This window comes from Podarcis gaigeae (genome assembly GCF_964106915.1).
Source record: "Podarcis gaigeae genome assembly, chromosome: 8".
Lineage (NCBI taxonomy): Eukaryota > Metazoa > Chordata > Lepidosauria > Squamata > Lacertidae > Podarcis > Podarcis gaigeae.
The window spans coordinates 40,915,597-40,930,788 of NC_139684.1; the positions used below are offsets into that span (position 1 = coordinate 40,915,597).

The 15,192-nt window shown below is 43.6% G+C and overlaps 1 protein-coding gene across 4 annotated transcripts in view; it reads left to right on the plus strand.

The window, feature by feature from the left end:
- GALNS (galactosamine (N-acetyl)-6-sulfatase) overlaps nt 1-15,192 on the plus strand; it is a 52,244-nt gene that overhangs the window by 6,837 nt on the left and 30,215 nt on the right. For 3 of the 4 annotated variants that reach the window (XM_083754563.1, XM_083754566.1, XM_083754564.1), the window contains 6 exons: nt 3,534-3,636; nt 7,530-7,673; nt 8,569-8,635; nt 8,752-8,879; nt 11,171-11,310; nt 12,731-12,834. In XM_083754563.1, the coding sequence (XP_083610689.1) occupies nt 3,534-3,636; nt 7,530-7,673; nt 8,569-8,635; nt 8,752-8,879; nt 11,171-11,310; nt 12,731-12,834 (686 nt within the window). The remainder of the gene's footprint in view (nt 1-3,533; nt 3,637-7,529; nt 7,674-8,568; nt 8,636-8,751; nt 8,880-11,170; nt 11,311-12,730; nt 12,835-15,192) is intronic. The other variant, XM_083754565.1, reaches the window with a different exon arrangement.

The following is a 15,192-nucleotide window of genomic DNA, read 5'->3' on the forward strand; positions in this document are numbered from 1 at the left end:
GGTAGGCACCTGTGAGATCCTAGCTTGATTTCGTTCAGATGGGGGGAACTTGGAGAGGGGGGGGGGGGAGTGGGAGGGGAGACCCAAAATGGGAGGAAGAGAGAAAAATCTGTCTGCAAGTGATCAGTTTAGACTTCTGGCAAAAGTGTTCTGTCCAATGCTCTGCCAGTGTCAGTGGGACCAAGTTTATTAAGTCTGTATCCTTCAGCTCTTGGGGGGGGCTGTTAGTTGCCCATTCTTTCAGTTCAGTGCCCAGGGTACAATTCTGGGAGCTGCTATCTAGAGAACCACAAGTGGACTCTCCTGCTCAGGTGATATGTGCACAAACAGACCACATTCACGTTATCTAAAGTGCTTTTGTAAGCAGAGTGCTTTGCCTCTCATTGACCACAGAAGCCATTTAGGAAAGGAAGCAGCTCTCCTCCACTTGCTTGTGAGGGAGCCAGAGGGCAAATTTGCATCTCAGTGCATGATGCAAGCAGGTTTGCCATACAGTGGTACCTCGGGTTACATACGCTTCAGGTTCCATACGCTTCAGGTTACAGACTCCGCTAACCCAGAAATAGTACCTTGGGTTAAGAATTTTGCTTCAGGACTTCCGGGTCGGCGCCATCGCCGAATGGCGGGCTCCCTCCGAGCTCCGGAGGGAGCCGGCTTGGCAGGGGCTGGGTCCTACCGCACCGGCGATGCGGGGACCCTTAAAAACCACGGCCAGATTGAGGCCGTGGACATGGAGACTCGGCTGGCACCGTTAGCGCTCTCCCGACTCGTGAAGGAGCCTTTTTAAAGGCTACGGATCGGGTGCCGGGGAGAAGCGTGGTGCTTTGAGTTCTCTGCTATCCCTGCCGAGCGCAGCCGCATGCCATCCGGCGGAGAGCGCTGACTTCTTCTATTGAAAATTCGGCTCTAAAGAAGAACCCGTGAGTAATTGGAATATGGACTAAAAAAAAAAAGGGGGATAAATCTTTAAAATTCGGAGCGAACGGGGGAGGTGGAAAAAAGGAAGTCAGCCCACCCCTAAATTGTAGAAGAGCCAAAACAAAGGACTGGACAACTAAGATCGAGTGTAACCTTATCTTGCCGAATCAGCAACTTCGCGAGGGAAAATTATAAGATTGAGCTGGAGGAGAAAAGTGGAATTGTTTTTTTTTAAAAAAAAGCAACCCTCCCGGAATCCCTGGAGCGATTCGTGAAACTGCCTGGAGAAAAGTGATGGAGGTTTTGACAGCTGTCAAAGAGCTGTCAAAAAGGAAGATTAAAATAGAGACTTTGTTATGAGGACTTTGCCGGTTATATTTGTTACAAATTGAATACAAACTGTTTTAAATATCGGTCAACAAGCTACTTGGTCTGGTGGATGTGATTCTGGAAGGGAACTTTGTTACTGCAATCCACCTAGAGGAGCCGAGGGACATTGCATGTGTTTTTCACAGGAAATCTGAACAGCTGAATGGAACTTTCAATCTCCTGGGAAACTGCAGGAATGGAACATTATTTTGTCTACAGAGGTCTACACACTACAGGAAACAATGGAACTATTTGTTGGAAAATGAAAGGAACATGATGCAATGCTTTGCTCCATGAATAACAAACCTCTGCAGAGACACTAGAAACTTTTGGAAAAAGAACATATCTGTGGGAGAACAGAGAAATAAAAAGGAGGAGAATGATTGATAAGAACAAGGAAACAACAAGAACTGGACAGAACTGGGGGAACATTTGGGATATTCAGGTTTGACAAGCTTATGGATACAAAATTGGAGTTTTTACTCCTGGATATAAAAACCTGGATAGAAGAAATGGGCCCTTATTTGATAGACTCCTTCTACGATTGGACATCCGTAATTAAAGACTGGCAAAGAACCGGAGGAACATAGTGTAATGTGGGAACTCCAGGAAGATATTAGAAGTGGAGGGATAGGTGAAACGCAAAGGGGAAAGAGGGGAGGGAAAATTGGAATCCAAAGGCTGTAAAATTATTATTCATATTTATCTTATTTTCATCTGTACTATGTTTGAAAGGGGGAAACTCGTGGAAGGGTATAGATCGATCTTAGGGGATGAGAATTTGGATAAATTGGGTTATTGATGAAGAGTGTAACTTGGGGATAAGAATTTGTTGAATTTAATTGGTTATTTGGAAGATTTGGAACACAAGAGGGGGTAGGGAGGGGAAGTCCTAGTTATTGGCAATAGATTGGACTTAATTTGTTTTGATTTGTTTTAATTTGGAAAACTTTAATAAAAATTATTATTAAAAAAAAAAAAAAAAAAGAATTTTGCTTCAGGATGAGAACAGAAATTGTGCTCCAGCAGTGCGGCAGCAGCAGGAGGCCCCATTAGCTAAGTGGTGCTTCAAGTTAAGAACAGTTTCAGGTTAAGAACGGACCTCCGGAACGAATCAAGTACTTAACCCGAGGTACCACTGTATTGGCTTGTTCCCTGCCCCTCTGCATTCTTCGTGTTTCAAAAATCAATTGACTGGCTCTCTGCTTTAAGAAATACCTTGGGAATCAATGGAACAGAGGCATAGCTCGGGGGGGGCGGGGGGCACTGGGCACCACACTGTGCGGGTGGCACTTACCATGGGGCCTCCAGCACACCTGAGCCACGCCTGGGAGTGACACGGTGGCGCAGGTGCTTGCAGGCTTTGCACTGCCCAAAACATCAGTGTGGGACTTGCTTCTGTCTTTTGCCTCCCAGTCAGCTGCCCTACAGTGGGCGGCTTGCCCTGCCCCCATGGGCCACTCACCCTGCCCTGGGCACCTGAGTGGCTAGCTACACCACTGCAGTGGAACCCGCTGTTGAAAGAATAAAGTTTTAGACATGAAACTGAATGGACACAGAGATAGTTACGTGAAATGTCCTCTAATATTTGGTGCAATTTGGGCCAGATATTTAGAATGAAGATGGCACATGTTTTAATCTATTTTTAGTTTATTGTTGATTTAATTTTTTGAATGTTCTAAATCATTGTTAATTGCTTTTATTGCTAATCTTATTGCATTATCTTTTTTGTAAATGGCTTTGAGGTGTGTTTTTTTTACAATCAAGTGGCGTATAAATTTTATGAAATAAATAATAGATCAGTCTTCCCCAACCTGGTGCCTTACTTGCAGTTTTAGACTGCAATTCCCATCATGCCCATCTATTGGCCATGCTGGCAGAGACAGATGGAAGTTGTAGTCTACTACATCTGGAGGTTACCGTATCAGCTACACCTCACTTAAATCCTGCTAATCCCTAATCTACCTGTCTTTCTGACCTGTCTTGTCCTATCCCCCAATCCCACTTGGCATGCTTTCCCTAATGATGCCTCCCGCCACCAGTGCCCTTCCACCGTTAGGCTTCCGTTCTTAGACCAAGGTGAAGTTCACAAACTGCGACAACAACTTCCCGTTTTGCGGCTTTCTTAAACTGAATAGTTTGTAAACAGGGCTGTTCTTAAACTGAGGTACCACTGTACAGTTAATAAATCATGTTACCACCTGCAAACCTTCTCATTTGGCTGAAGTGTTTTTGTCTTAATGCAGCCTACACCCCCCAGGTCATAACAGGGGGCATCCCAGATTCTGAGCTCCTCCTTCCAGAATTGCTGAAGAAAACAGGCTATGTCAATAAGATCGTTGGCAAATGGTAAAGCTCCTTTTTGAATATGTCCCTTTTTTTGTATGGCTTGCTTTATATGTGAGAGAATCAGAGTTCAAATAAGTTGGTTTAGTTTGTGATTTCTGTCTACAGAAATCTTGGCAGGGAATCGTCCCCCCACCACCTGCTTGACTAATTTTAGAGCCAAGGACTATCGTATAATAGAGGCAACATGCTACACTTATTTTCATAAGAAATTACAAACCTGCATTGCCAGAGCATGCCATAAGCAGTCATCAAATCTTTTATCTTTGGCCCTTGCAAAATGTTCATCTCTGAGGTATGGCACTTTCTGCCTAAATTGTAAGCTGTTCCTTTTAGATCCTGCTTGAATAGCAGAGTTATTGAGTGGCTTCAGAGATGCATTCCCTTCCCCAAGGAGAGAAGGACTGATGCTAGCACTCTTCCGAGGAGTCATAGCATAATCTAGGCGGGCAGAGGGTAAACCGGGAACTACTGAACAAATATTGACCCACAATCTGCTTGCGCTGTATCCCAGGAGCTCTTTTAAAAGAGCTAAGAGTTGGATCATTGAAATTGATGACAAACCTCTGTGGTGCTGGCGCAGGTGTTAACAAAGGTAACGGCAAGGCCACTGAAAATGGTTCTTTTATATAAATCATGGTTGTTAAGAAAAGGCTCACAGCAGCTGAGGAGGAAAGTGTGATTTCTGAGCCACTTTAGAAGAAAAAAGGAGAGAGACGGAGATGACTGTTCTCTTCCTATTGCTCCCCTGACGATTGACTTCCCAGATTGGTGTATGAATTTACTGCTGATGAAGAGATCAGTGGCTCAGGCAGGGTTTTGTAACTTTTTCCTTAAGGGGATTCTTCAGTTTGAAATGTTCGTGTGTTTAAGGACCATAGTTTGGTCTTACCTTCTAACCTAAAAGACACACCTCCTCCTTTCTACTCTGTGGCCTTAGCACCTGCAGCTACACTGCCACCTCCCTGATCTATTAATGTGGCGACTCAGGATTGGGGAGTTCTTAGATCAAAGTGCATTGTAAAATTGTGGCAAAGGATGCCACTGCTGGGGCTGGGCAGTGAGCCAGGAACTGGGAGCTGTGGGTTGAAGCCAGTAGTCAGGACCAAAGAGTAAGCCCAGGACTAAAGGAGAAACCAGGAGGCAGAATTGAGAAACAAGCCAGAAATTGGGACTGAAGAATGGTCAAAAGGATGCAAAATTACACTGCAGTTCAGGAAGACCTTAACTGGAACAGGCAAGCCTGTTGTGGGGTTTTCTGCCCTGAAGGATTCAAAATACCAGCCTGGGCAGATAGAGTCAGTGTGTAATTGAGTGGCTCACCATATGAGGCAACCATACACAGACCCAAAGGATCTGGCTTTGAAGTGTGTTGGCCTTGGTTGCCACTGTAACAAATTTAAAGCAAGGATAGCCAGTCCCGGCCAGCAGGGCCCAGTGGTCATAGACAATAGTAGTTGTGGTCTACCAATATCTAGAGGGCACCACATTGGATTCCCCCAATTTCAAGTAGCACATTCTGCAACAGAATTAATAGCCAAATATTTCTGGAGATAAAGTGTGTCATGCAAAAAATGTCAGGCCAGGATAATACAGCTAATAAATGCAGCATCTACATGAGCATTTTTTCCCCATTGGTTTGGGGAGCAGATTCAAGGGTTATTGTTAATAGAGAGTCCAGGGGGACCTGGGTTCAAACACCCTGCTTGGTGGTACAGTATATGTGACTCCTGGTTGGCAGCTCAACTTACGTTACACCTCACTGAAGATAAAAGGGCAGCGGGGTGACATTGTTCCTTGGAGGAAGGGCAGATTAAAAACAGGGGCAAAATAACACAGGCCAAGAAAGGATGCATATATTTCAGGGGATTTGCCAACAAGCTAGCGAACATTCACTGATGATCAAGCTGTTTGCCACTAGAAGCGCCGTCCTAGGAAAGAAAGCAAATGAACCCACACCCGTGAATTATTTATTGCTGCAAATCCAAACAGCAGACTGCCGAAGAAGAAAAATACAGCTCAGTGGGCTGCAGGCAATGGGATGCAGCTGAGTGCTAATAAATGTAAATTCATACACCTGGGGAAAGGAAATAAACAGCACAGATACAGATTGGTTCCAGGGAGTTATCTGGAAAGCAGCAAGTCTCAAACAACCTCAGAGCCATAGCAGAAAGCTAATTAAGTCTGAGCTTGCAGCATAGTTCCTCTTGTGAGGGTAGGAAGCACCGGATTGGTTAGACCTGGCGCCTGTTGTGTCAGCCTGTTTCTAGGGCTGAATGTCATTGCCAATCAGTAAAGGGGTGCAGTGCAGAAGAGGGAATGCAGTGCATTCTTCACTCTGCAGGCTGTCTTTTTGTGGTGCTTCCCCCCCACAAAAAAACAGCACAATGTAGGCCATGCTGGGCAAGTAGAGGACCAGTGCCTGCCCCACCCCTGCCCCACTTGTCACATGGTTTGGCGCAATCTTCCATGCTTAACCAACTGGTCAAAACTCTGCCCCCAAAAGAATCTGAATTCTGTGACTTAATTATTTAAATAGGTCTATACTTTCCTTCAATGTGATTCCAAAAATAAAATCAACTTGTTAAAATACAGTAACTCAGAAAACAATGTGATATGACCAACCACAGTAAAACAATGAAGCATATTGCCACATACCTGGTCTTAAAAACCGGAAGATGCCTGAGTGAAAAAGCAAGTCGTTAGCAGGTGTCAAAAGCGCATCAGAGTCTGCACCTTATTTCAGGGAGGAAATGATTCCATGAGCTTGGTTACCCAACAGAGAAGGCTTGTCACACCATGGTCCTAAACAAGATGAGGCACAACTAAGACTTCCTCATCTGAGAATCTCAGCATGGGAGATAACATACTTCAAGTGTCCAGGCCTATGTCAATAAAAACCCTTTAATATTGCTTGGTGATAAATTGGCAGCCAGTTCAATTCTTTCAACAATGGCATCCCATGGTCACAGCAGGCAGCTCTGCTCAGCAGTCTAGCTGCCAAATTCTGCAGTACCTGCAGCTTCTGAACCAGCTTTAAGGGCAGCCCCACATAGAACAGATTACAGTAACCCAGTCTTGAGGTTACCAATGTTATGGGTTGCTGTGACCAGGCTATCTTTGTCCAGGAATGGCAAGAAATGATCACAGCTTGTACACCAGCCAATGCTAGTAAAAGGTGCTCCTAGCCACTAGTTAATTGTGCATCCTCAGGCTAAGCCTGAACTCAGACTGGATTGGATCCAGATAATCATTTTTCTCTAAGAGCACCCAAAACTGAAAAGCCAGCACCCGCCTTAAGCTTTAATTAGTCAAATTAAGCATGTGGGGTTCGATTTTCTCATTTGCCACCATCATTCCTCTTTTCCTTATGGAGCAGGATAAGGAACTATGTGGGCTAGCATCAATGCCTGCTCTGGCTCTGGAAATGGCACAAGGTTACATCAGTCTTTGCCAACCTGGAGCCCTTCAGATGTTCTGGACAACAGCTGCCATAAGCTGCAGCTAGCACAGCAAAGCTGGCTTGGACTGATGGTACTTGTAGCCAAGAAAATCTGAAGAGTATCAGGTGAAGGGTATATTACGTTTTCCACATATTTTTGAGCCATGGAAACTACTATTGATAAGTGCTGTGCAGGGTTCAGCAGAGGAAATGGTCCAGCAAGGGGCTTTGGGAGGTTACAGGTGATGGACCAGGAAGCCCCCAAAGACAAATTATCTGAATTAGTTAGCTGTGAGCCATTCATTGTCTACTTCTTAACCATGGGTTATTACATCTGTCAGCTTCTTTGTTACAGTGCATTTTTTGTGCAGTGCTGATAGGGTGATTGGTCTTCTCTTATGCATCCCTGACTGTTTTTTTTTCTTTTTCTTTTCTTTTTCTTACTCTTTTCTAGGCACCTTGGCCACAGACCTGAGTTCCATCCCTTGAGGCATGGATTTGATGAGTGGTTTGGATCCCCTAATTGCCATTTTGGACCTTACGATAACAAGGCAGCGCCTAACATCCCTATTTACAGGGACTGGGAAATGATTGGCAGGTAGCCGCTTTTCTGTGTCACCTGTGCCTTGTTGCCTTTTGCTTTTCGTCTGCTTTTTCTGGCTCCTTTTAAGCTCCACTACAGAAGAGGGCCTAGGGCTCCATTCTGCTGCCCTTCCTTCCTTCCAGCAGAGCATAACGTGCTGGCGTTTGCCTTTTTCCCCCCTGTAAGAGGCCAGGGGGCTCTAGGCTTCTGGATCAAGGAGCTCTGCAGGGCTGCATTTTCCAGAAATTCCACCACATGTCAACACTTACTGAGACACACCAGGCACCCGAGGTGAAGTGATGGAAACACCACCTGATACGCACACAGAGCGGGCTTGCAGTACCCCCTGAGGAGCTGCCATATGCAGTGAATTATGCATGAGAACTCCATTAACAATGACAAAGTTGCAGAGTTAATCACTCGGAAGTTAGGAAACACCAGCCCCCCAACTGGCTTACTCTTCTGCTGTAGCTTTGGCTGAAATCCACCAGCCAATGTTACTCCTGAGAAAATCATTAATGCAGTTTTCCCCAGCCTTGTACCCTCCAGATACTTTGAACAACAGCTTCCACATGTTGTTGGGTTCCTAACTCCTACCACCCCTGACCATTGGCTGTTCTGGCTATGATGGGAGCTGTACTCCTATATATCTGGAGGGCCCAGTGTTGGAGAAGGCTGGATTAAACTATATAAGATAAACAGCCGAAAAAGCAATCCTCAGCGAAACAGAGCAGAGCTATTTGAGATTGTATTCATGGTTTGCGTACATGGAGTAACGTTTCCTATTACATAGTGACTCGCTGCCATCTTCCCAGGGGACTGATGGGGAGCAAAGCACTTATTCCCCCACTGCCATATCCTGTAAAACATCTGGAACATTTTTTCTGTTTTTTTGTTTAAAACTTTCTAGGTATTACGAAGATGTAAAAATTGACCATAAGACGGGGGAAGCCAACCTAACTCAAATGTACTTACAGGTACTCTGTATTCTGATAAAACGTTCTTTAAAACCCACATGCACTTTCTGCTTGCTTGCTTATACATATGTAGCATGGGTGGCCATATTTAAGGTTGATTCTCTTGTCATTTCCAGGAAGCCCTTGATTTCATTAGCACACAGCATGCCAGCCAACAGCCGTTCTTTCTGTATTGGGCAATCGATGCTACTCACGCGCCTGTGTATGCCTCCAGGGAGTTCTTGGGTACTAGCCAACGAGGACTGTAAGTCGCTTTTTGAGCTGAAGTATCATTTCCTCTTCCCTTTTTTTGGCACTAGAAAAAAAGCACTAGAAGAAAACCACGAACAGTGGTGGTTGACAATAGAGAGCACAACTTACAAGTTTAAAAGTACGTTTGTTATGAGCATTAAAGAGCAGCAGGTGCTTTGAGAGTGTTTATCCTCGGTTGAAGACTCTCTTGCAATCTGAAATAAAAGTCTTGCATCCAAAGCAAATAGGGTTGACAACTATTGATTGAGATCAAAGATTCTGGTACCTGGGTACAGTCTGGAGGCAAGACCAAAGCTGATCTGAGGGTTATCTAGCCAGGGAGCCAAGCATAAAAGCTGTCATATCAAAGGTGTACAGCCCAAAAAAACCTGGAGGGAAGTGTTAGACTCTCATTTTCTGACAACTGACCCCAAAGCAAAACCAAAAATAAACGTTTAAAATGGCCACATTTTATGTTTTTGTTTTTTTAAACAGTAGATTGGTAACTTTGCTTTCTGAATACCATATTTATTCAAATCTAATGCTCACCTTTTTTGGCCAAATTACATTGCGAAAATTAAGGTGCGCATTAGATTCTATGGCACATTTACATTTGCCAGCAAATAGGGTTTTTTTGTTTTGTTTCAAGGTTCTGAAAATTGATGATTCATTAGACTCGAGTAAATAGGGTGTTTTTAGTGGATGGTGTCTTCCCTCCTCTCTCCAATTTTGTTTATAGAGGTTAATTTGAGCCAGGAATCACCAGGGCTTAGTCAAGGACACGTGTCCAGCATCAGAGATTAAGAAATCTGGAAGTCTTCCCCCATCCTTTGCACTAAGGTTTCCTTTTCAACTTTCAAGTACTCTGTGTGTGTGCTTGTCCACACACACGCTTCCTCTGTGGTTCCTCTTCTCCTCACCATCCATTCCAGTTTTGCTTTGAGGACATTCTGTGCTGAGTGAAGATGACCAGCTGAAATGGAATGGGGCTTTCAAAAGGCCCCCAAATCAGAAAGAAGGGAGCCAGCTTTGTGGTGATCAGCAGCTTCCCTTGTGAGATTGGGTGGGTCTTGCTGTTGGATTTTTAGCTTCTCTGGGAGCACATCTGAAAGTTCTCTTGGTGATACTGAGTGACCACTTGAATATAACTAAGAGCTATATATAAAAACAATACCTAATAATTAATGTGTTAATTATGAACAAATAAAACTTTTAAAAACAGTTAAGAGCTTTGCTCTAACAACCAACATACCCCTCCCCAAACATAACTAAGATTTGTAAATTCCTGGTGGGTAGCCGTTTTGTTAAAGCAAAAACAAAGAGGTTTATGGTATCTTAAAATCGACCTGAATGACTCATGCATCTTGACAGCATGGACTCTGACCTATTCAAGCTTTTGCTAGAATAATAGTGCATATTACCTGGAATTCAATCCCACTTCATTCAACAGAGCTTACTACAAGGTCAGGGTGAAAAAAAATCCAATCCTGTTCACACTTAACTGAGAGTAAGCCCGCTTGAACACAGTAAGACTCACTTCTGAGTAAACATGCATGTGCTTTTACATATTTAAGGTCCCAAAAAGACTCCATATTTGAAGAACTGGAAATAAACATTTGTTGCCCAAACAAATATGCAGAATAACTCATTTCCTTTTCCAATTATTTAAGACATTTTTATACTGCCCTTCATTAAGAAACGTTCCAGGGTGGCTTACAAACAATATAATCCAATATAATGTGCTAACTTTTATAGTGACTACATAAAGTCAACACATTAAAACCATTGAATACTTAATATCTACAGTACCTAAAAGAAATACTAAAAGCTTGGTATTAAGACTTTTAAGAAGAAGGGCCCCGCTGGAATAGACCAAAAGCCCATCTAGTCCAGCATCTTGTTCTCGCAGTGTCCAGCCAGGTGCCCAAATGGGAATCCTGTAAGCAGGGATCTCATAAGCTGTTGTAAACAATTAGATGAGTAATAGCTGCCTAAAACCAATAAAGAGTGACATCTTCCTTATCAGTACCAGTATCCTCAGTCCTTAGCAGTCTGTTATAAAATTTATTTTGTAAATGAAACACTTTTTCTGAACCCTTGCTATTTTTGGAACTGGTTGATTTTAAAAGGGGGGTTGTTTTATAATGTGCTTATTATTTTGTTGTAAGCAGCTTTAAGAGCAGTGTGTTGGAAACTATTTACAGACAAATAAATATTACCGTTGCATATTACAGAATCTACAAGTCCTAAACACAAACACACACACACTTGACAGGCTTGTAATTTGCTCTCCCTGCCTCTCAGGTATGGTGATGCAGTGCGAGAAATTGACGACAGCATTGGGAAAATTCTGAGTCGCCTTCAAAAGCTGGGCATAAGCAACAACACCTTCGTATTTTTCACATCTGACAACGGTGCTGCCCTTGTTTCCGGTCCTGATCAAGGTTGGTCTTCCTGGTACAGAGCTTGTCAAGTTAGGAATAGAGAATTTGAGACTTCCACATTTCACCTAGTTCGTTCCTAAGATTTAACTGGTCCATTCCTAAGATCTAACAGGTAAAATGTGGCCTGCTGACATCTGAACCAACTTATTAAGCCCCAGATCTGTAAATTCTCCTTAGCATGTCTCAATAAATGCAGAGGATCTTACAAGCATGTCTACTGAACTCTGAAAAGCTGTTAAGATGACAATTCCCTTGCATTTACAGGTTTGCTCCATTTCACAACTTTTTGGTTTTTAGTTCCCTTGGGCACAGTCACTGTGAATTAATCACTTGCCCCCTGTAATTTGTTCACACATCCCATCCCCGCAGTCTCAGAGGCAACTCTGAGGTTGATTTCAGGAGCATACAGATCAGAAGGAATTGCCACGAGTTCTAATCCCAGTCAGGTTATTGGCTCTTTTTATGACCTCCTGCAACTCCTGACTTTCAGCTGAGCAGCAATGGCCTCTGCTAACTGGCTGCTGATTTTGAACATTATGTCTGTTTGCAGTTGTGATCTTTAGTATAGAGAGAAAGGAAAATTTGTCTGCTACTAATCACCTTGTTTCTCCTTTATTCAAATTGCAATTAATGGTGATGCAAAGAGACTGAAGTAAACAATATATACTTCGGAAATTACTCTTGACATTGGTCAACCAACCCACTGTATGGAAACTGGGGTCTCATTCTGTCTCTTTATAAAGGTAAAGGTAAAGGTACCCCTGCCCGTACGGGCCAGTCTTGACAGACTCTGGGGTTGTGCGCCCATCTCACTTAAGAGGCCAGGGGCCAGCGCTGTCCGGAGACACTTCCAGGTCACGTGGCCAGCGTGACATCGCTGCTCTGGCGAGCCAGAGCCACACACGGAAACGCCGTTTACCTTCCTGCTCTTTATAGCCTTCAGCAAATCACTGTTTCTCAGCCTCCTTCCCTACTCATAAAAATGTTAATAATAATAATAACAATAATAATTAAGAGCCTAATCTTCTGGAACACTTAAGGGGATGAATGCGTTAAGGTTTGTATGGTAGTTTGTAGGCTAAAAACCATCTTTAACTGAGACTTAAAGCTTGTTGTCTAAAAGCTACACAAATGCAATGTCAAGAAATAAACGAACATCAAGTATATGTTGTCATTATGATATTTCAGTGATGTCACACCAGTGTCACAGCTCAGTATGCTACTGCAAATGTCCACGATGGAAGGGTTAATATGCTATGTAGACTATGATGTTGATTGACATTGTTCAAAGGACTTGAACAAAATTTGTTGGTGGTGTCCTTGGGGAATAGGTTTGTTTTACCCTTTAGTTTTGCTTATTTCACCTTTGAGTCATACCTCTCCAGAGCTCTTTTAGAATTACTGTTTTCTCTTTCTCTAGCTGGTAGCAATGGCCCTTTCCTATGTGGCAAGCAAACTACCTTTGAAGGTGGCATGAGAGAGCCAGCAATTGCCTGGTGGCCAGGACATGTACCTGCTGGGCAGGTGAGAGTCTGGAGTTATTTAATGACTTTGTTACAGTCTGTTCTGAAGGTGTCTCTTTGTTTTTAATTAATTCTAGTGGGTTTTTAGTCAGAGAGACCTGTTCTCATCTTGCAGAAGAGCCTTCCAGGCACGGCAGTAAGATCTGTTGTTGCAGCACTATGGAGTGAGCAGTTTTCTCCCACAAGGCTAGAGGTAGACGGAGGCCTTTTGAGCTCTTGCCTCCAGTCTTGCTCTCCCTGGTTGCACCCCCTTTGTGAGAACTGCAATCCTCTGGCCTGTAGATGGGCATTCTCCTGCAGTGTGTGGCCTCCTGCTTTGTGTGCTTCTTGCACCCTTTTGAATCCATGGAGGGTCGCTGCCAGGCAGTGCAGACAACACTGAGCCAGATGAACCAATGGTCTGAGTCAATATAAGGCAGTTTTGTATGTTCCTAGGCAGCTAGAATAATCATCAGGGTAACTCAGTTGATCTTCCACCACCCTTATAGTTAGAATGACCTTTCTCCAATCCTGCCTAGACATTTTTAGTGGCAGTTCAGACTGTTTCAGTATGTTTTCCCCCTTGTATCTCTAGAAGGTTAGAACAAACAACTTCAGTTCTTCCTAACAGATTGTAGGAAGGCAAAGCAAAATGTTGGAACACCAATCATGATAATCTGCTGTTGGAGCAAAGTTACCTAATTTTATATTTAGCCTTCTGTAAAGCAAATAACAATACAGTAGTAATATTTAACATTAGTCAGGAGTTCAAAGCACTTCACATGCATTACTTCAGATGCATAATCCTTATAGTAACCCTACATAGGAAGTCTCTTTTATTATCCCCCATATTGGAGGGGTAAGGGGTGGGGAGACTGGGAGGACTAAAGCTGTACGGCAGTGGCTTACCTATGGCACTATGAACTGCCTTTGTAAAGTACAGTTGCTGGTACCCACCCAGACCATTGCCATGAGAGCTATGCACCTAAGCATCCCTAATTGTCTTCCAGATTGCTGGCTTGCTTCCATAGGGCCAACACTGTTACCTGTAACAAGTGCAGGCACAATATTCAGGGCACATGTTTAAAGTGGCCTAGCTTGACTTAGCTTTAATTGTGAGCCCTTTGGAACAGAATCCTTCTGTATCTGCACAGTGATGGGTTTATAACTGATCTGCTAATTTAGTATATCTCGTGTTAGGGAAGCAGCCCTCACATGTTGTCCTAAAGCATCCAAGAAATAGGCAAAAGTGGGTTGGGATTTTTAGGTGACTGTTGCACTGAGGGAGGTCTGTGTACTAGGATGTGGCTGTTTCTCTGCTTAAATGTGAAGTGATTCTGAGCTCTACGGTAACCAGCAGGTAGCTCTCCTCAGGTGGCAACAATGGTGTGTGCAAGAAACCATCTTGGTACTCATTAATGATCAAACAATCAAAGCCTGCAGGAAACAGGTTTCTAAGTAAATAATGGGTGTTTTCTTTCTTTTGTGGATATCTTCATTCCAAAGAGAGAGAGCTATTCAGAAACTGGACTTTTATGAATCCTTTGTGCTCTTGGACGAAGAAAACTTTTAGTTTCTAATCTACATCTCCTTTCAAGGCTTTTTAATTAAATTGAGAAGAAGGCACTGTATGAATGATACATTGCCCCAGCTGGCACAAAACGCTAAACCACACACCATGGCTTAGTGGGTATGAGCAATTGTGCATGTTCCCAGAGTGAAGATCTTGGCTGCTGCATTCCTCTCTTGGTCCTGTTGCTGCTGGGGCTAAATTATGGTATAGCTTAGTGTTACGTCTGAATCCTGGCTTGTCCCCCTGACAAACCACAAGTGGTAAACCAATAGCAAACATTGGCCACACCTTGTGGTTCGGAGTGAGACAAACGATGAGCCCAGGTTCAACCATAACATGCTCTTCCCTGTGATCATCATGTTTGCTTGTTTGCATTAAGTCATGGTTTGGCTCCATGTTAACATGTGCACCATGTCATTGACTGAGTGGGAAGGATGCTTCCAGATATCTTAAACCCAGTGAATGAAGTGGAAAGATGATTGTAGGTTTGTCACTGTTAATGGGTATTGCACACAATAATATGTCATCCTCTTTAAAATGTTGAACATAGCACTTTTGATCTCTATTCAGAGGTGTTTGTGTAGGTGAACTCTTTGCAAGCAAAGGTCAGTGGTCTCTGAATGTTGCACACAACATACTTTTGATCCTCAGCCAGCAGGCCCCGTCTGAGCCCCTCTACCATCCCTTGGTGCCTCCTACCCACCATCCTATAAGGACTCTCCTGGGCAGTTGGCTTCCTTTTTTGGGATTGCACACCTTTAGAGATAAAGCCTCTGTTCCATGTGCCAGCATGAGAATGTGGTGGCA